At 35.5% G+C, this 21,016-nt stretch overlaps 1 protein-coding gene across 1 annotated transcript in view; it reads right to left on the minus strand.

The window, feature by feature from the left end:
* Nucleotides 1-21,016, minus strand: part of WDR44 (WD repeat domain 44) — an 81,182-nt gene that overhangs the window by 53,069 nt on the left and 7,097 nt on the right. The window contains exon 2 of the mRNA XM_067723392.1: nucleotides 3,874-3,907. Within this exon, the coding sequence (XP_067579493.1) occupies nucleotides 3,874-3,907 (34 nt within the window). The remainder of the gene's footprint in view (nucleotides 1-3,873; nucleotides 3,908-21,016) is intronic.

Consider the following 21,016-nt stretch of genomic DNA (forward strand, 5'->3'; position numbering starts at 1 on the left):
GGATATTTTCCCCAAGTTAACCTAAGAAAAATACATAATAATAATTCCTGTACCTCAATTTCATTTGTTTTAATACTTACAAAGATCACAGACCAAAACTGGCAAGCAATGATTAGGCTTCTATTTTATTTGGCTTTAACAAAACTCTCTTAGACTTTGAACTTTTGAAAGATATCAACTCCTATAAGGTAAACTGCTGTTAAGTCCTAGTTTTAAGGAGTGATATGGCACCTACCAGAGGATCTGATCTCTAGAGAGGTTAGTTGGAAGATTTCTTACTAAAACCTGATTTAGTATATATAGTCATCTATGATTCTCTCTTTAGTGAGGTTTAAAGTCCAGGTCCTTCCCCTAGCACCTCGATCAGGCTTTGAGGATAAAGCAATGGAAGCCAAGCATGTGCCTACAGAAAACCAACACCAACTTAGCTAGACTTGAGACAGTCCTCAATTATTACCTTTTTCTGGAGATGGGCTGCCCCATTACTGTGGCACAGTACCTACTAAATCCCAGCTTCCCACCTAAATCCCAGCTTCCCACCTTTAGGCCATTTCTCTAACTCCTACCTATCACAACCTCAGACACATGCTTTCTTAAAAGGTATGATAGAGCATCCAATTTCTAGCAATTCACACCACTGTTTCCCTTCATCTGTATTGGATATCAGAGAGCTGTTTGTACCCTCCTCATAGTATTCAGTTATAAGAACTGAGCTTTTTAATTTTAATAAGCACATCCAACAAAAGACCGAGTTTCACAAATCATTTGTACAAAAGTGATCTACACTCAAAGAAATCTTCATTATTATCTACTAAAGAACATTAAGCTAAAAATGTTAGTTACTAAAAAATTCAGGTCACTTCTGGTTTTTAGTAATGAGGAAGTAACTGTGTAATGAGTAATGAGTAATTAACTGTGACTAAAGTGAAATTTTAAAAAATGTTTGAGATGTGACCGCCACTCTTTTTTGCTGAGGAGAGAAAAAAAAAAAACAAGAAACAAAAACCAGGAAACAACTCTTAAATAGTTGTCATATGCATCCATCCATTCCTATCAACACCATCCCTCTGTTGGAGTCTCATGTCTTGACATTCTAACCTCTTAATAGCTCTCTCTGCACTTAGTCTCTTTCCCCCGAACTTTCTTCCACCCTTCTACCACTTAACTTTTGTTAATTCCCCAGCAAAAAATCTTGTAAGACATATAAAAATTGACTTTAAATATCTTGCTTCAAAATTTTAAAGCCCAGATTTCTTAACCTGACATTCAAGGCTCATGGAAATCTGGCCCCAATTTACTTTACCAACATTCCACCACTGAAATGTTTACATTAGTCACACCAGTCTTTCAACGTGCCCAGCAAATTCTCTGCCTTTGCATATTAATTAGTTCATACTATTACCTAACGTACAATGCTTTCCCAATTTTTCTCTATCCACCTATGCAAACCTCTCCCAATTTTCAAAGCCTAACACAAGTTCTATTTCCTCCCGAAAAATTTTCTCTCCTATTCCAGGCAACAGAGCTCTCACAATTGCTCTATGTCCCCCTTCCTCCTCCAAACTCCCTGTAATTCTTAAGGTCTATTCTAGTCTACAAACATCAATACCACATGTATCATCCTTTCTTATATATATGTATCTTTTCTGTGAGGTTGTAAAGCCATCAAAAATAGGAACTATATCAAACTTTTCTTTGGATTGCTTAAGGTATCAATAGATATGCTGTTATATACAATAAACACTCAATAACCCATGTACATCCACATCATAGAGTATTACTTAACAACAAAAAGGAATAAACCATTGACACATGCAACAACTTGGATGGATCTCAATCATTTGAGCCAATCTCAAAAGGTCACACATTATATGATTCCACTTATAGGACATTCTCAAATGACAAAATTATTGAGATGGAAAACAGATTAGTGGCTGGCTGCCTGGGGTTAGGGATGATGTGGGGAGGCGGTGGGTGTGACTTTATAAAGGAAGCTCTCTGTGGTGATAAACTAGATCTCATCTGGATTGTGGTGGTGGTTATATAAATATACACATGTAATAAAACGACATAGAACTATACACTCACACTGTACCACCATCAAATGCTTGGTTTTGATATTGTACTATAATTAAGACATAACCACTGGGGAAAGTGGGTGAAGGATAACAGGGCTTCACTCTGTACTATCTTTGCAGCTTTCTGTGACTCTATAATTATTTCAAAATAAAAAGTAAAAAAGAACTATATCCAACTTCATATTTATTTACTAAATATGTACATTTTCTATCTAATTTTATTCAAGTTAAGGATAATCTATAATTACTGGGATAAAATAAATTCCCCAAACCTATTTGTTATAACCTAAAAATATCTTAAGATCTAAGTGGCTTTTAAAATCTACAAGCATAAACAGCAATAGTCTCTGGATGGGAGGACTGGGAAGTGGAAGGTGAAGAATGGGAGGGAAGCTACATTTTCAACCATCTTCTTTTCACAGAGTGAATTTTTTTTTTTTTTTTTTTTTCGGTACGCGGGCCTCTCACTGTTGTGGCCTCTCCCGTTGCGGAGCATAGGCTCCGTTCGCGCAGGCTCAGCGGCCATGGCTCACGGGCCCAGCCGCTCCGCGGCATGTGGGATCTTCCCGGACCGGGGCACAAACCCGTGTACCCTGCATCGGCAGGCGGACTCTCAATCACTGCGCCACCAGGGAAGCCCTCACACTGAGTGAATTTTAACCATGTCCATGAGTTGTTTTTTAAAACGGTTTTATTAAATAGTTAATATAAAAGAATTTTTATAAAACATAAGGAATAAAGAATTATGATATAACCTTTCTTAAGTACTCAGTTTAAGAAAAAGAACAGTATTACTATTAGCTTTCAAGTCTCTTGTATGTCCTTCTCCATTTCCATTACATTCTTTCACCCTCAGAGATGACTGATATCCTAAACTTTGTGTTTATTATTCCCTTGCTGTTCTTTATAGTTTTACTATGCTTGTATCTCTGAACAATATATTCTCTAGTTTTGCATGCTTTTGGATTTAATATAAATGGAATCTTCCTACATGTATTTTCCTGTGACTTGTTTTATTTCCCCCACTCAACGCCATGGTGCTGAAATTCATCCATGTTATTGTGTATAACTAATTCATTCATAGCCACTGCTACAGAATATTCCATATGAATACACCACAATTTATCAAACAGATCAATATCCAATGTGTATAAATAGAAGGTAGGGACACTGAAACTGAAAAAAAAATACAGCATGTTTGAGATTATACATACATATGTACAGCGTACACACAAACACAACCATACACAAACATACACATATAGCATATATTCTATTTGATGTAAATAGTTCTGTTTGGTGATATTCTTGTATTTAAAATGGTTCTCATTGGCATAATGTCTCAATATCAAACTTCTTTGCTTGAATATAAGGCTAGGATTGATTTTTATATATAATTATGATACCAATACATGTGCCCATAAGAAGTACACAAGTGTTTTGGTTACTCCATACTTCTGTCATGCAAGTATTACTTTTTCAATTAAAAACACACATACACACAAATACAAGTATTTTATAGTGTTCTTTTATTCTAAAAATTGTAAACCAAATAAAAATTAGCAGAAATCTAAAAAATACTTATAGTCCCTTCCTTACAGTACAATATTTAATTAGGTATTTCTAGAGTACCTAATCACACCTAGAGTAAGATACAATGATAATATTACTTAGCAAAAAATAAGTAATAGAAAGCCAAAGCAGAAAACGAAGAATTACACAAAAGAGAAAAATGAATGAAAATTGTATACAATTTGTAGAAATATACTTATCACTTTCAGAAAGCACAACTCACCTTTAATGTTGAAATCACAACCTTTCCTGGAGGCCTGTTCAGAAATAAAAGCAAGAAAGTGTTGAATAGTGGAGATGAGAAGGGAAATACTTCTACACACTCATTAAAGACAAGCCCACATTTTGAAAAACATTTACAGAAGATGTAGAAACCATAAAAAAGTAAAGAAGAAAATTAAAGTGACCCATAGCCTTACAACCAAGAGATGAGTTTGTATCTTTTGTCTTCCTAGATATATAACACTATAATTAGCATTAATGTGAATAAAATTTTGTACTCTTCCATGATAAATTTCTTTAAAATAAATTTCTCTAAAAGTGGAATTGCAGGTCAAAAGTATACACACTTTTCAGCATTTTGAGAAACTCTCAAATTGCCCTCCAGAACAGTTGTTACCAATTTAAATACACTCCCATTGCTCTGAGTCCCTGTTTCTTAATACCCTTGCCAAAAATGAGTGTTATTTTTAAATGTTTACAAATTTGATAGGCAAAATATATCTTATTGCTGTCTTAATTTGTGCTTCTTTGATTTACAGTATGGATGAAAAGTTTCATATGCATTAGACATTTACATTACTTTTAAAGAGAGATAACCTATTTTTGTTTGCAGCTCTTTTTTTTTTTTAACTGGAGCAAAACTCTATTCTTAAATACAGAGTGCTCTAGATATAATAATTTTAAAAAGTAACTTTTCACCGATTATTTTCACACACCCCCTTACATTTTCCTTCGAATAGGAACAATTTGATATCTGCTTCAAAGCACAAAGGAGAGACATACCCTTACAGCCGCTTATCAGGGTTATGCAGTAAGAAGCTTTTAAATGATTCATATGCCATTCCTAAATTTTTTAAATGCAGTGATCACAGATGATACAACTTTGTGTTGAAAGGCGCCTTCAAGTTCATCTAGTCATAGCGCCTCTTTTTACAGATAAAGAAACCAAGGTGCTCAGAGATTAAGTGACTTTCCCCAAAGTCACAAATTAAGTTAGGGGCAGAACCAAGAGAAGCATCGAGTCCTACTCCCATGCTCTTCATGTGCCAAATTGAGTAATCCTTGACCTCTAATCAAAACAGTGTGATAAAAAAATTACTTTTGCCATTCAACAGAAAATCAACCCCTTTATTCAACAAATATTTATGGAACATCTACCATGTACCAGGGACTAGAGATAGGAAGATGATTAAGACACAATCCCAGTTTAGGGGTTTTTTAAAGCTTGTTTAAAAAACAAAAAAGGTAGTCTCTTTTTAAGTTTCTTTTAAGTGCCTGCCCACTTAATTGCAGTGCCTGGACGATATCATTTCATGTTAATAAAGGACAATTTCCAGGAATGAAAATTTTAATATCCGCAATAATTTGGTTTCCCTGGCAAACATATACTGCTCTGTAACAAAATCCTGTTTATCCGGAGGTGATTAGGACCAAGGTTATTCCAATTTTAAAAAAAGGAATAATATTTCACAAAAAGGATGTGTAAAATAATACAAGTGCACTCAAAACAATAACAAAAATTTAAAAAACAAAAAACCTTGAAGAGGCTCAAATTTCCATATGGCACATATTCTGAATGTCAATCAAGAAAAAAAAAAATCATCTACCACAGAGGTGTAGCGACAAGAGGAAATAAGATGTTTTTCAAAAAACTTAACCCCCATATGAGGTAGAGAAGGCAAGAAAAAGAAAATCTGCCTTCCCCATGACTCCCACTTTGAGAAATCTGATCAGGTTTTTTAGCTGTCCAAAAAACAGAATAGGGCGCCACATTTATCTCTTGCATGTAACTGGTTTCATAAAGAGCTGATTATTCACAGGATCTAAGTTATACACCAACTGTTGACACACATGGAAATAGTCCAGATTGGTTCTGGTGGGGCTTTACATACAGCTGTGTACAAACTATAAAGAGTAATTTATTACTTCCTTTTGAGAGCCAAGGGAATGCAGTGAAAAGAACATGTGCAGATAGACCTTGCTTGAATACGGCTTCTGCCATTTACCCTATGTGTGATCTTGATCAATTCATTTAATTTATCCAAGCCTCAATCTCCTCCTTTGGAAAAGGGGTAAAAACATCTACACTTCATAGGACTACTATAAGGATTAAGTGAGAGAGCACATGGGGCACACACAATAAGCTGTAGTTTCCTCAGCAGCTTTGAATTGCTCCATTGAAACTCACAAATAATGAGTGCACCAAGTTTCTCCAAGGGACTTTGTCAGTAGTGGGAAGCCTGAGAACAATTTCTGGATACAGGAAAGATACCCTACAGCCCGTAAAGCTCCAGGCCATTTAACAACAGGGAACATGAAAAACACCAGATTATACGGAGCTGGTGATTAAAATGGGATCCTGCTTGCATTTTGTGATGTCATTAAACAAAAAACTAATAACAAAAGCCACTCGTGTTCAAAACATAATTTAAATGTTACAAAGTTGTTAAGGTCTTGGTAGGTAGTAAAACATTTCATAGCTTCCTCTAGTCTGATTAAGCCTAAAATTGTCTTTAACATGGTAGTCTGTAAGATACATTTTTTCATCCATTTATAGAACATTAGTATCTAGTAAAAAGTGAAAGCATATTTATAACTTGCAAAGTTGGCTAAAACGATTTGTATCATGTGCCAAAATGAGAAAACAATTCATTTCACCATAATAAACAGTAAATCATTATTTAGTATTCCCACAGGAAATGTTCTTAATAGGGGCCTTGTAATAATAATTATACAATGGCCATCATTTATTAATAAGCATGTGCCAAAAATGTGCTAAGACTTGACTTGCTTTTGCTTCTTTAGTCCTCACAACTTTCCAATGAGGTAGTTATATTACCTTCCCTATTTTACACAACAAAAAAACTTGAGGCTTGGGTCAGATGAGGTAATTTAAATTGCACTGCTAGTGAATAACTGGGCCAGAATTTGACCCTAGGCAGTCTGGCTCTAGGGTCCACTCTCTCAACTACATTGCAATATGGCCTCTTTTCTGTGTAAGGTCTTAAAAGATGACGGTTATGAGAATATTCTAAGCGGTGCTATGAATGAACACCAAACTAAAGGCAATTAGCGCTGCTTCTTGAGTTGTACTAAACTAATTAAGTCAAAGGCTTGAATCCTGATCTGCCTTTAACAACTACAATTAATGCCTAATTGATTTGGCACAGCTAGGAAATAAAATAATGAAATGTTCCATGTATAAAACTGCCAGAGAGATGAAGCTTCTCTTTGAGTGCCAAACTTCTGAAAGTGTTCTAAGTACTTTTGAATTTCAAATTTCAAAAGCAGCTTGTAAATACGTACATTATAGGCTAAGCCTTGCCGTTTCAGTAATCTTTCCCTTGAAAATACCTTCTTAAACAAAGGATATACAATTTTCTCTTTCTTACTGACTCAGAGTAATTATCGTGCTCAAATACTACATTACATTTTAATACAGTAATGCCCTCCACGGACCCTAAGGTACAGGGGATTTATTTGCCTTCACACTACAGGACCCTAGGCTACTATGCTTGGAATGTCTGTGTTTTATAGTTTTGCATCTCCCTCCTCAATAGAAGTGGTCACTTCTTACAGCTGGCCATGTGCCTGCCTTTAAAAGCTTTCTTCCCCCTTCCCTTCTAATTTTTGCTTCTAGTCTGCATCGAGCTGGGAAACCCGGTTTTTAAAACTGGAATTGTATGGTAAAGGAAGAATCTAGAGCTTCTGAGGGTCTCCCCAGACAACCACTCAACTCTTCTCCATAACTCAGTCTCTAACTTCAAAGTAGAGATAATAACATACTATTTCAGAGTGATTATGTACCTAAAGAAAATAGCTATTCATGTTGGAGTTTGGGGACAGGAGAAATAGGGGACTAGGTCAAGAAAATTAAGTTCCACTCTTGGCTTTCCCAACCAACTAGGGGCAAGACCTTTAAGCAAGGGTTTTCAGAGTTCTGTAATTTTAGGAAAGTTTATTTTAAGACGCTTCATTAGTTTGGGAGTGAAGATGTAATTTTTGTACCATGATTAATGATCTAAATTTTATACCTCTGACTTCCCTTAAATTTGAGATATATTATAGGAAACCTGGACATAATCCAGCGCACACACACACATCCAGAAATGTCCGGTAATACTCTGATACATCTAGTTTACTAGAAAAATATTCTTTCAAAATTTTCTGTAGATACTAAATATTAGATTCCTCCTGTTCAAAGGTTAAGGTCAGTAATTTTTCCCATAAAAAGCCCACATATTTCCCATAAAAAGCACATAAAATAACTTTTATTACACCGCACACAAGTGAGAGATCTATAAGAAAACTGAAGTTAACAGGTAGATATATTTAAGTATTGGTAGTTTATCTCACTTTAACAAAACCTTTACAAACCAAAATGAGAACTTCAAAAGTTCAATTTTCATTTCAAAAGTTTTTATTATAGGATATTTTAAAATCAAATATTTTTGACACATTTAAATATATATGATTAACAAAGCTTCATTGAAATAAGAAATGTGCTTCTTACAAAGCTGAACAAAAATATAACTTTAATGGGAGAAACTTCCTTCATCACCTAATAGCATAAAAAAAAAACCTTTCAACATATTCATACTAATTAAAAATGCAGTAAATCTTTGATTTTGCAGCATAGTTTCTGAAATTGAAGACAATGTCTATCAATGATATTATTAAACTTAAACATGAAAAACAATTTCTGAAACAGCTCCAAAATAAAGTCTAAGTTAAACAAGTATTGGTATTCTACTAAAAAACAAACAAACAAAAACCCACATGGCTTATGGATCAAATACTTATTTTTAGTGTGGCTTGCACTCAGGTTTTGAATATAAAAGCAATTTTAAGGTTAGTATTTCAGCAACTTATACAGATAGAATATTTTAATTCATTATATCCTGTTTTCTGTAAGAAAGTTATTTTCATGCACTCGCTATGTTGAGTTTATACTAACGAACCTCATATTTGAGTATAAAATAATGTGTGACTGAAGCTTTCTCCGGTCCCTGTCCATTTAGCATTTTAATTATAGTAGTTTTCCTTTTGCATCTAGGGTATTTGTGTTCAGTACCAATGCACTTTAGTATCTACACAACATTCATTATTTTTAAAATGTTACATGGCATCAAAACATTGCTCTGGTCACTTTGCAGGGCAGTATAGGAATTATTTTTTCTTTTATAAACTCTGACCTGATCCAGTGATAACTTTCAGACACCTAAGGTAAAATTTCATTAGAATAATAAGGTCATTACTTCCCAAGGTAGGTGCTAATCACTGGGATTTGGATCTGATGACAATAATTACAGTTTATCCAAAAGTTGCTCACTAAGTTTCCAGAGGAAGCAAAATGTCAAATCCTTTATAAACTCTGACATAATAATACTGCATTCAATACAATTTCAGTGAAATGTAAAAATATGCAAGCGATGCAACATTTTATTAATAACCCTCTGAGCTTGAGTTTGGAACTTGCTAAACCTGACTCTCTAATTTAGTAATGTTGAGAACAGTATTCATTTACTTAATAGAAATAAAGTCAATCCAACAGAAGATGCATAGCAGTAGGCTATTTTTAAGAGATTTTGATGCAACATAACTGTGGGTTTTCTGTCACAGGTGTTGGAAGTGAGCATTCTACCTAATGATGTTACCTAGTGTTAAAAAGAAATTTACAGTAATTCTTTACAAAGTCCTAAAAGGATTTTAAAAAAATCAGTAGGAAGGGAATATATATTTTTTTCATGTTTGAAGGAAGTAAGAATAATTTAGACCAACTATCTCATTTTACATGTGAGGAAAATAAGGCCAAAGAAGGTTAAATTAATCCATTCATTCAACATTTACCTACTGCTTACCTCGTACCAGCACAGTGCTAGGCACTGGGTGTAAAGTAGTGAACAAAGCAGACATAGGCCCTCATCTCCTAGAGCCTATGCGAAGATCAAGGGCCTAATAATAATTAGGCGTAGGACCCAAGTCTCTTTGCTGATTCTAGCAACACATGCAGCCTGTCAATTTACCCTAATAAGTCTAATATTCTTTCCTGGTTTCACATGGGTAGGTAGCCGGTCAAATGAAACTGGCCATTTACTAAAGCCTTACTTATCTAGGAGTGCCACCACAAATTCCCCAGGGAAGCCTTGGGGAGGGGGTCCCAAAGACTGAAAGGGCACCATGACACCAATCTCGAAGTAGAAGGGCTGTAAGTTTAGCTACATAGTAAAAGAACATGAGCTGGAAATCAGGAGACCTGAGTTTTAGTTCTGAATCTGCTAGTAACAATGTATGTGACCATAAAAAATATTTTGGGGGAGTTTTTCCAACTTTTAATTATGGCTATTTCAAACATGTACAAAATTGGGAGAATAATATTATCAACCCACATGCACAACATGTTGACCATGGTCAATAGTGATCAATATCAATATCCCTCCCTCCACTCCCCTGCCAGATTATTTTGAAGCAAATCTCAGGAACTATTTCATTTTTACCCATAAAAATTTCAGTACATATCTAAAACATAACCACAACACTATTATCAAATTTAACAATTCCCTATTATACACAGTCAACATTCATATTTCCCAGATTGTCTCAATTTTTTTTTTTTTTTTACAGTTGGTCCATTTCAATCAGTATCCAAATAAGGTCCTTGTGCTATAATCAGTTGATATGTCTCTTTCAATGAGTAGGTTTCCTTTCTTTTTTTTATTTCTTGCAGTTCATGTGTTGAGGAACTAGGCTGTTCATTCTGAAGAGGATTTTTTAGGGCAGTGAAACTAATGTGTATGATACTATAATGATGGATACATGCCATTAGGCAGTTGTCCAAAACCATAGAATCTACAACACCAAAAGTGAACCCTAAGGTAAACTATGGACTTTGGGTGATTATGGATGTGTCAATGTAGGTTCATCAACTGTAACAAATGTATCACTCTGGTGGGGGACGTTGATAATGGGGGAGGCTATACATGTGTGTGGGGAAGGGGTATATGGGAAATCTCTGTACCTTCCTCTCAATTTTGCTGTGAACCTAAAACTGCTCTTAAAAAAAAGTCTTAAACAAAGACACTAGGTTGTTCATCCCCTAGAATTTCTCATTGTCTGAATTTTGTTGATTGCATCTCCATGGTGACATGTCAAAAGAAGTATTTTAAAGGAGAACATGCAGAAGAGATCGGAGGGATGGAATGGGCACACATCCAAGGAAAAGTACAAAAACCTATAAGAACAGTATCAGAAAAGACTGGTGCTCAAAATGTGCGAGGATTTAAAAAAATACCAGAGACAGAGTTTTTCATTATTTTAATTTATATTCAGAACAACAAAAAGAAACTGCAGTCTGGATATATGTGAATGAATAATATAAAGTAAAAGCCTGCATCAATTCTTTTTTTTTCCAATTAAGATTACTGATAGTTAAACCAGAAAGGGAAAAACAAATTATAGAATGAGGAAATTGAATCCCAGAGCATTCAAGGAGATAAAAGTACCTAGCTACTGTAAATGATTTCAGTTCTCCTGTCCCAAATTATATCCCAGCATACTCTGAGAATTTATAGAGTTCAATCTCTAAAACCTCTGAAGAATCAGAGATGGAAAAGGATGCTAAGGAAAACTCTGGTAGTCAACACTGGAAAGTAGGTAGATGCTACAAACTATAAACAGATTCACTTGATGTCAATGTCAAGCAAAATTCTTAAACACATTGTGAAATGGTTTTAGGGCCCTAGGCGTGGGGAAAAGATACTCATTTAAGAGTCAGTAAGCACTCACAGAAAGCCAAACATGCAAGATTAACCTAATTTCCTTTTTTGATAGGGTTACTGGCCTAGAATATAAAGGGAATACTGTACACACACAAAAAATCTGGATTTACGCACTAAATTTTATAATTCTCTCATGATATCCTTTTAGACAACAAAGAGATGTAGGCTAGAATACACTTAGGTGGGTGTGTAACTGGTTGAACATTACTCAAGGTGTGATTAATGGATCAATGAAAAACCATAAGGAAATATTAAATAATTTTTATTGTACTCTATCCTACTTGATGTTCTGTCCCACTTGACATTTCAATGTCTTGAATGAGGAAACTGATGGTATATCTACCAAATTTACAGTTGGCACAAAGTTGGAGGGATAAGGAATATACTGGCTGACAGTATCCAAAAATATTTCAACAAGTTAGAAGGATGGGCCAAATCTTAACAGAATGTAATGTAATAGGGATAAATGTAAAATGCATGATTGGGGAGATATGACTTAACAACAAATCATGTGAAAACATTTAGGTATTTTTGTTGATTGCTCAGACAGTAAAGGCTGTGATATGACTACTGAAAGAGCTAGTGTGATCTTAGGCTGAATTAACAGAACTATTATGTCCAGGGCAAGGGGAGTGGTAAATTCTACTCTACTTCCCACTGATAGATAAGAGCACGCTTTAGAATATCGTGTATCATTGGGATACATTTTAAAAGAAACACTGAAAAAACAGAACATATCCAAAAGACAGAAACCAATTTGGTGAATGTTCCAGAAACTGAGTAGAATGATATAAAGAACTAAGGATGGCTAACCCAGAGAAGAGAGAAATGAACGCCTCTTTACCTTTTGGATTTTGGATTTATTTTGGAAAGTACAAGCAGTGAAACTTTGCATATAGGCTAATATTCTCACTGAAGCCTATGTTTTAACTTTTAAACTGTTATTCTATATTTGATATGTACAAGAGTATAATGTAGCATATACATGTAATTATGAAGCACAACAAATAAAATGAACTGTGACTCACTAGGTCACCTGAGAATGAGAACAGCATCAAGACCAGGGCAGCTACTGTCTGTCCTATTCTGCTGCTTTTGCCTTAGAGGGAACCACTAGCCCAGATTTGACTTATTGTTCCCTTACTTTTTTATTTTTAAAATGCCATGTATCTCTAAACAATATATTGTTAAGTTTTGTTATTTCTGAGCTTTGTTTTCAGGAATGCACTTACAAAGAAAAAAAGAGTTGGATTCTTAAAATTAACATTGCACTCAAAAATCTCGGTATTCCCAATCAGAGTAAAAGGCGATCCTTGTTACTGCATACTTAGTTGTATTTAAGTCTCACAACTGTGCCCATACCTACTAGTCTCCTTTTGCTTCTCCCCCACCTAGGGTTGCCAGTTGCCAGATTTAGCAAACATAAATATAGGCTGCTCAGTTAAATTCCAATTTCAGATAAACAACAAATCTATTTTTAGTATGTTTATCTGAAATTGGGATTTAACTGGGAGTCCTGTATTTTATCTGGCAACTCTACCCTACCCCTAAAATAATTAGGTGGACAATTAATTCTATGATCTGTCCGTGTGTGATAAAGGGACAAAGTGGGAGGAATTGTATGGCCAATGTCATTGTATAAATATTAATCTAAGTATTCAACAGCATTTACTGACTGGGGAAAAAAATTGCACATGTGTGAATTTAGTCAAAGCTTTTCCAGACAATGCATTCAGTGGATATGCCCAAATGCAAATACTGTATATATGCTATTATGTACATTTTTCAAAAACACTCAGTGAAACAGAGTAGTAGGGTCTATTAACAGCTTCATTATTTTGGCTTAGATTGAACCCCTCAAAAAAACAAAAACAAGATGGCTACTGTAACAAACTGATAAATCTCTAGATATGTAAACTGACTTATAACCATTATTTATAAAAATATTTATATCATTTGTCTTCGTGTTAAAAATGAAGTTAACCTATATAGGTCAAATAAAGATCAACAGCCAACTTTCTGGATAAATATCAATTAAAATTATGTTGTCATTAAAAATGGATCCGGTTACTGTATTTACAAAGTCATTTTAGGACACTTCACTTTATAAAAGGGATATCAGAAATATTTCAGATACGTTCTTTTTCAATAAAAAAAACTGATGAGCTTTCTACAATATGAGGTAGAACTTGCTTTTCAATTGTCTCAACATCCTCCCACAACCTGAAGCACTAATGGCTCCTCAATTTGAATGGCAGTCAATACAAGTGTGTATTAAGAACTCGTACAGATTAGATTCCCCAAATAGAAGCCAGTTGCATTTCCTTGCCTGTCTTACTGCAAAACCCACATTTTGAAATCAGGTATAAACATGGCTGACTACTGTAATAGTCTAACTTGGTTTTTCAGAGCTTCAGCGAGTGGTTTCTCTCCAGGCAATCATTGAATCATCTTTTCCATCTTCATCACTCATGCACTATGGCTTTAGGGTAATCAGTGCTTAAGTCTACTTTAAAAAAGAACACTGAATTTCTGTAGTTTCAAACAGTCAGATCCCATAAGCCATCCTACCTCTAGTTTCTCACCCTTTAGCTATAGACAGATCCTTCTGTCTTTTGGGTTTGGTGTTTCTCTTACCTCTTACCTGAGGGTTATCTGAAAAACAAACACAACCTGTAAGCCTTCTGAGAACAGGGTGGAAGGAATGTGCAGACTAAAGCTACATTTGCCACCTGCTTCATAGTCAACTAAACAAGTAGGAACTCGAAGACCCACTACACAAAATATAAGAGTGATCTCACATTTAACATTTCCATTTCCAGACTACTCATTATACTGGGCGAAAAGAATATACCAAAACAATTGGGCAACACACAGAAAAACGGACTAACAAGGTCTTCTTTTCTTTTTTTGTCAGTAAGAGGACTCACATTTTAGGTTCTGAGGAAAAAAAGATGGTTGGCTCTGAAGAAGCCTCTTGTCAGGGTGCAAAATTCCTGACAGACTCCTAAGGAGGTAAAAAAAGAGTAATGACATGGAAGGAGGAAGCATAGAGTGAGTCAGCTGGAATAAAGCTGGTGGCTTGGCAATCATTTTTCTTATAGAAGGTGACTACCAAGGGCTTAACAGAAAATTGTCCTATAGCTTGATTTTGTTTTTATCCACCTCTTTTTGCCTTTGCCATCAGGAAACTATAAAAGTAAGATAAGCTTAAGCAGTACATCAACAAACTGAATCAAGCAGAGCAAAGAACAGCTTGCCTGTACAAAGATTTGGGATTCTAAGGTCCTTGAGGTGAACAGGAGGTGAGCGCAGATAAGGCCCTAGCTAGTCATTAAAATAAGCAGGTAATTAAAGGGTTTTGATTTCTAAAGCCCAGCAAACTGAAATAGGAAGATCTGATGGCAAACTAAGACCAACACAAAAGTGCTAAGTCTAAACTAGTAATCAAAAAGGTTCTGGTGCTCACAAAACAAGGACATGAGGATTTCTTTCCCCACTTAGGCCAGGCAGGAAAACAACAAAAACAAAGCAAAAATCAAAAACAGAACCAAACCTCAGGTTGAAGAAAAATTAAGAACAGTTCAAATTTAGAGAATAAGATACCATTTTATTTTTTAAATCTTGCTCTAGGTGCATAATTTTTAAAAATTTGGTATGCAGCATCGTTCACTGGAATTAAAATGTATATACTGATGCGTATATATCACTAATGAATGTATTTATTAATTAGTTACATTGTTATGGCAAGTTTTACTAGATTACATGCTAAGCATAAAACCCCCCACAGAAGGGGGTTTCCCTTGATACATGGCAATACTGGTTTATTAACAAGATTAACAAAAAATGGAGAATATAGTTATGACAGTTATCTAATAGGGAATTAACTGAATCCTCAAGATGTGAATTACTACTTTTATTATCCTTTGAAAGACCATTTTAGGTTTTAAATACTATGAAAGCCAAGAAGCAGAATATGTCTAAAATACCTAATGACTATTTTACCATTGATATTAATAGAAATAGATGGAGAGAAAATTTGGCACAATGGCTCTCTGTTTTCTCAATATAGGTTTTGTGGCAACATTTTTAAGTGATCTATAATGAAATCAAAGGAAACTTTATAATGAAATATAATTCTAGTCATATAGAAAGTAATTAAAGCTTAAAGTAGAACTTAAGCAGCTTTATCTTGTCTAAAATGACAAGCTGATTTTTCCAAACTGATTTATGTAATTCATGTAGTTTTACGCCATATTCCTGAAAGAACAGCTTGATAATCTATTTATTGACAAAATAAACAGAAAAATATATCAGCTCCCTGGGCCTACTCAAGAATTCTAAACTAAAACCATTCTACCCTGCACGTTTACAATCATTCAATAAATACCCACATTCAAGCAGTAACTCCAGGGTAGGGCAGCTATATCACAATGTCCCAATTTGTCAAAGTGGGTTAGATGAAAGTCACATCTATTAATGATTTAAAATTATTTCTAGTAAAATTGCAACAGAAACAGATAACTAAATTTATGACTGTCTGGAAAAGTCAATACTAATGCAATTATGCTAAATCACTTTGTAACTTACTTTTTAAAAAGTAAACAAGATGCTGGGCTACAGGCCACTTTACAGAAGCTTTATCAAGTTAACGTGCTAATATGATTTTGTAAGTTATCTAAAACACCCAATGGTGTACTAATCTTTTTTTAAAATTTCTATTTATTTTTGGTTGCGTTGGATCTTTGTTGCTGCCTGTGGACTCTCTCTAGTTGTGGCGAGAGGGGGCTACTCTTCGTTGTGGTACACAGGCTTCTCATGGTGGTGGCTTCTCTTGATGCGGAGCACGGGCTCTAGGCACGTGGGCTTCAGTAGTTGCAGCACACGGGCCCTAGAGCGTGCGGGATTCAGCAGTTGCAGCGTGTAGGCTCAGTAGTTGCGGCACCCACGCTGGCTTCAGTAGTTGTGACTCAGGGGCTCTAGAGTGCAGGCTCAGTAGTTGTGGCGCACGGGCTTAGCTGCTCCACGGCATGTGGGATCTTTCTGGACCAGGGATTGAACCCGTGCCCCATGTGTAGGCAGGTAGGTTCTTAACCACTGCGCCACCAAGGGAGAACCTGTCACAACCCCCCTTTTTAAAAAATTTAAATAAATCAATTCTATTATCAATGAACTGATTATTCAGACTTTGAGATTCTTTGCTTTTCTTCTTTTGAGTTCACTACTTATCACCAAAGATGGGTAGAGGAACAAAAATTCAAACTAAACCATTTATTTTGTTTTTTAAATTACAGGAAAAAAATTACTGTTATCTCTGATAAAAGGTTTGATGGGAAAGGAAGTTGTAAACTAATGACTGAGCTGAGGTTTTGGTGTAACTGGTAACATTTAATTATTCATGCTTTCCCTCAATATCATGAATAATAGAAAATTGGACATATTTCAGTAATTAAGCACTTTAGGTTATAAATTCTACTTCTATGCTTTATGTATCTGAATTTCTACTTCTGCATTCTGTAACATGTATTAAAAACTTCATAAATATTCTAGAAAAATCTCACATTACCCAGAATGCTTACCTACATAAAACAATCTGTAGGCCAAGTTTATTATTAAAGAGATTATTCATCCTTATTTACATCTTAAATAGGAATTACTGAGAATGTAATTTTTCTAATTAGCTACTAGGAATGTATTTTTCCCATTAATTTGATAGCCAAAAGAGGTCTGATTAGCTGGAAAATATTAAAAACTCCCACATGCATTCATTGTGACTGCTAGAAAATACCTTTGAAGGGGAAGGGAAAAAAAAATAAAGAAACATTGTGTTTCCAATTAGTGGCTTGTAGCCAAAAATATGAATCAGAGTTATACAGCAAAAAAAAAAAGGAAAAAAAATGTGGCGTAACTAAACAACTGACAACAATCTACAAAACAATTACAGAAAAAAAAAATCTGTGCTCAAGACTTTTTGATGAGGCACAGAAGCCCAAATCAGCAGTGTCTCACATCTTGAGGGGTTTTTCCCTTAGGAACAAAGAACATACCCTTTGAAATGCAGTTAGCAGTGTCTGGGATTCCAGCTCTTTCAGTAGCAAGGTCATTTTCTGACCTAGCTACCGTACCATAATCAATTCCGTCAAAGCTTAAAAAGAAAAGCATAAAAAATACTGCTTTTTGTTGTTTTCAACAGTGAATTATACATACCCAAATGGCAGGAGAGTCAGCCTCATCATTCTAATAATTCACATTTAAAATATAACATCGAAAAATGTTTATAGTTTAGAAAAGTGAAGCGGGAGGAACCTAATGTTTTACATCTCCATTCAAAACCATCATCTAATTACCACAAATTAGTGAAATTCCACTTTTGCTGGCTGACCCCCATTTATGCTGAGCTGTTTTTTTATTTGCAAAATTAGCATAATAACTGCCCTACCTAGCTCACAAAAATTGTCCTATCTTACAGAATTGCAGGATAAATCAGAAGAGATAATGTAAATAAAAGTACTTTGAAAATGAATGCCCAACATTAATCAAGAGTATGGCATTACCATTCTTTGCATGTTTAACAACATGCAGTACTATATTATTTCTTTCTTATTGGGAATACATTCATTCCTGGAAAAAAGAAAGTTGGTAACAAGGAATTGATATGACTGCACGATAACTGGCAACACTTCCCAAGGCTTCACTGTTAACACTTAATATTTACTGAGTACAGGATGTCCCCAAGTTATAAAGGTCCCATAAATCCAAACCACTGTCCTTGTCTCAGCCCCCTCCATTTCTTCCCTTCACCCTTATAGGAACTGTATAGGGATGGGGGAAGGGAGTGAAGACTTCAGAGAACCAGGAAGTTCAAAAGTAGAAGAAATTGTGAAGAGAAGTGGAACACCATAGAGCATCCTATCGCCACCTAAACCTATCGCCACCTAAACCTTTTGTAGCTGCTACACATCAACTGCAGACATCTCCTCTCTACGCTGGGAAGTAAGGCAAAGGTTAAAAGTCAACAACCAGGAGCTATGACCTGGGATAAAAATAGGCATAGTAAAGTTCACTTAAAGGAAAAAAGACTGATCTCAGTCATTAGCCTTAATCTCTAAAGCCAATCCAATAAAGATAAAATACCAATTGCAAAATATTGACAAACCCACTCACTTTCACTCACAAAGGTACTAGTTTTATCAAACTACCTATTCATTCCGCTCACCTAACTTCTGCTAATCCAATGACCTACCCCACCTGTGACACTAACCAATCCCACTTACCAATGCATCTGCTATATCCAATTTAACCTCCCACTTACCAATGCATCCGCTATATCCAATTTAACCAATCTTTCCCTTATTCCTTCCCAAAGACCCACCCATTCATTATATTTCATCCATCACTGTTCCTTCTCAGTTGTAAGGAACAGCAAGTCATTATGCTGGGGAATCTCTGTACTAATGTCCTTGAGGTAAGCTAGGAAGGAGAAAGCTGGGGGTGAATGGGGTGGAATTGGGGTTGGGAGGAAATCTTCAAACCACCTGCCATTTGGGTAGATAGGTATATTTTAAAATAATGATTTTTTTAAAAACCACACAAATTGTTAATAGTACTGCTAATAACTAGAAAGATAATTTCCTCAGTCTCCCAATTTAAATAAAGACTTGCAGGAACAAATTTAAAAGAGGACTATGGACATTAAGTTCATCCATGGCTAGTCTTTCCAGTTCAAGAGCAATGCCAGAAAGAACACTCCTACCTCTTCTCTTGAGCCTACTTAGTAACCAGGATGCCTGCTTCTGAGAAAGTGGGTTTGAATACAGCTCTATATTCTATTTATTGGTCCTCTAGAGAGCTTGACCTGTGGTTCATAAGAATGCCCATGGTTCAATGAGTCTGTACTGGAATAGTCTACTACAATTAGTAGTGAGTGGTCAAGTAGGTTTTAAACAGGTATGGGTTGCTCTGTACAGGCTGCCTACTGGAAAACATTGTTAAAGTTTTCTGTCAGTAGTTTCCAAAACTTTTATGCTTCATCCTTGGCCCTTTTTGAAAAAAATTTTATCCTCCCCTCCCCCTTCTTTTTAAAAATTTTAAGGATTAGGATCCTGCGGATAAAGTAAAACCTTTTCTGCTCTTAAGCCTATTTATACAATGAAAATAAAGTTCTCCTTGGGGCATCCTCAGAATTTGGTAACCAGAGTTCTGAATAGGATAAACTAATATTAAAATGAAACCATTTGAATATGATTTAAATAAAAGTTCAAGCCAGGAAATTTTAATTTAATCATTTCACAAACTTACAAGCTCACTACATAATATTCTAATTCAGAAAGACAAACACTTTTTGAAAAGTACACACAATATCTTAAGAGAATTCTACTTTGATATATATATATTTTTTAAATGCTTAACCAAATGTGGTTTCACTTTTTGTCTTTTAAGACTGCTATAAATCAATTTACAAATATGTAAGAACTATCCTTGCCCGAACCATGTGCTCCAGCTCGAGGTTTGGTAAAACAAAACAGACTGAGTTCCTGGCGAAACATGGCATAAAATGCAGACAGCGGTTCCAATATCTTCTTGCCTGCCTTTTAGACAGGGATAGCCAACATAGCCCAACTTGCATCTCTCCAGCCGCCCCCACCAGGAGGCATCAGCAGCACTCCCCAAGAGAACGTCCTGTGGTGACAGAACATTCTAGATCTGTGCTGCCCAAAGCAGTAGCTGTAACAATTACTTACGTTATAGTTGTGTACAGAAACGGATACCAATATTGGCTAAATGACTAAAAGATTAACCACCTCAGTTAAACTGAGATTAATTATGCATATTTAGAAGTTATTACTATACCATACAATATTAACAAGCATGAGCACCAAACATTAACACAAACACTAATACACAAACTACCAGTTTATATATCCTAAATATTTCTTCAACATCCTTATTTTTAGCAAAACAAACATATATATAACTTAAAACTATTTTAGTTGTTTGAATTCTGAAGTTTTTAAGAGATAAAAAAATAGAAGGACACGGGCTTCCCTGGTGGCGCAGTGGTTGAGAGTCCGCCTGCCGATGCAGGGGACACGGGTTCGTGCCCCGGTCTGGGAAGATCCCACATGCCGCAGAGCGGCTGGGCCCGTGAGCCATGGCCACTAAGCCTGCGCGTCTGGAGCCTGTGCTCCGCAACGGGAGAGGCCACAACAGTGAGAGGCCCGCGTATTGCAAACAAAAAAAAAAAAACAAAAAAAACCCAGAAGGACATAATAAAGACCCATACAACTATGCAGTCTTTACCTTTCTTTTCCCGTTTATTCAAAGGCTGCAAAAGAAAGATAACCTCTCCTATTAAATTTCGAAACT

The sequence above is a fragment of the Pseudorca crassidens genome, chromosome X, assembly GCF_039906515.1.
Source record: "Pseudorca crassidens isolate mPseCra1 chromosome X, mPseCra1.hap1, whole genome shotgun sequence".
NCBI classification, from domain to species: domain Eukaryota; kingdom Metazoa; phylum Chordata; class Mammalia; order Artiodactyla; family Delphinidae; genus Pseudorca; species Pseudorca crassidens.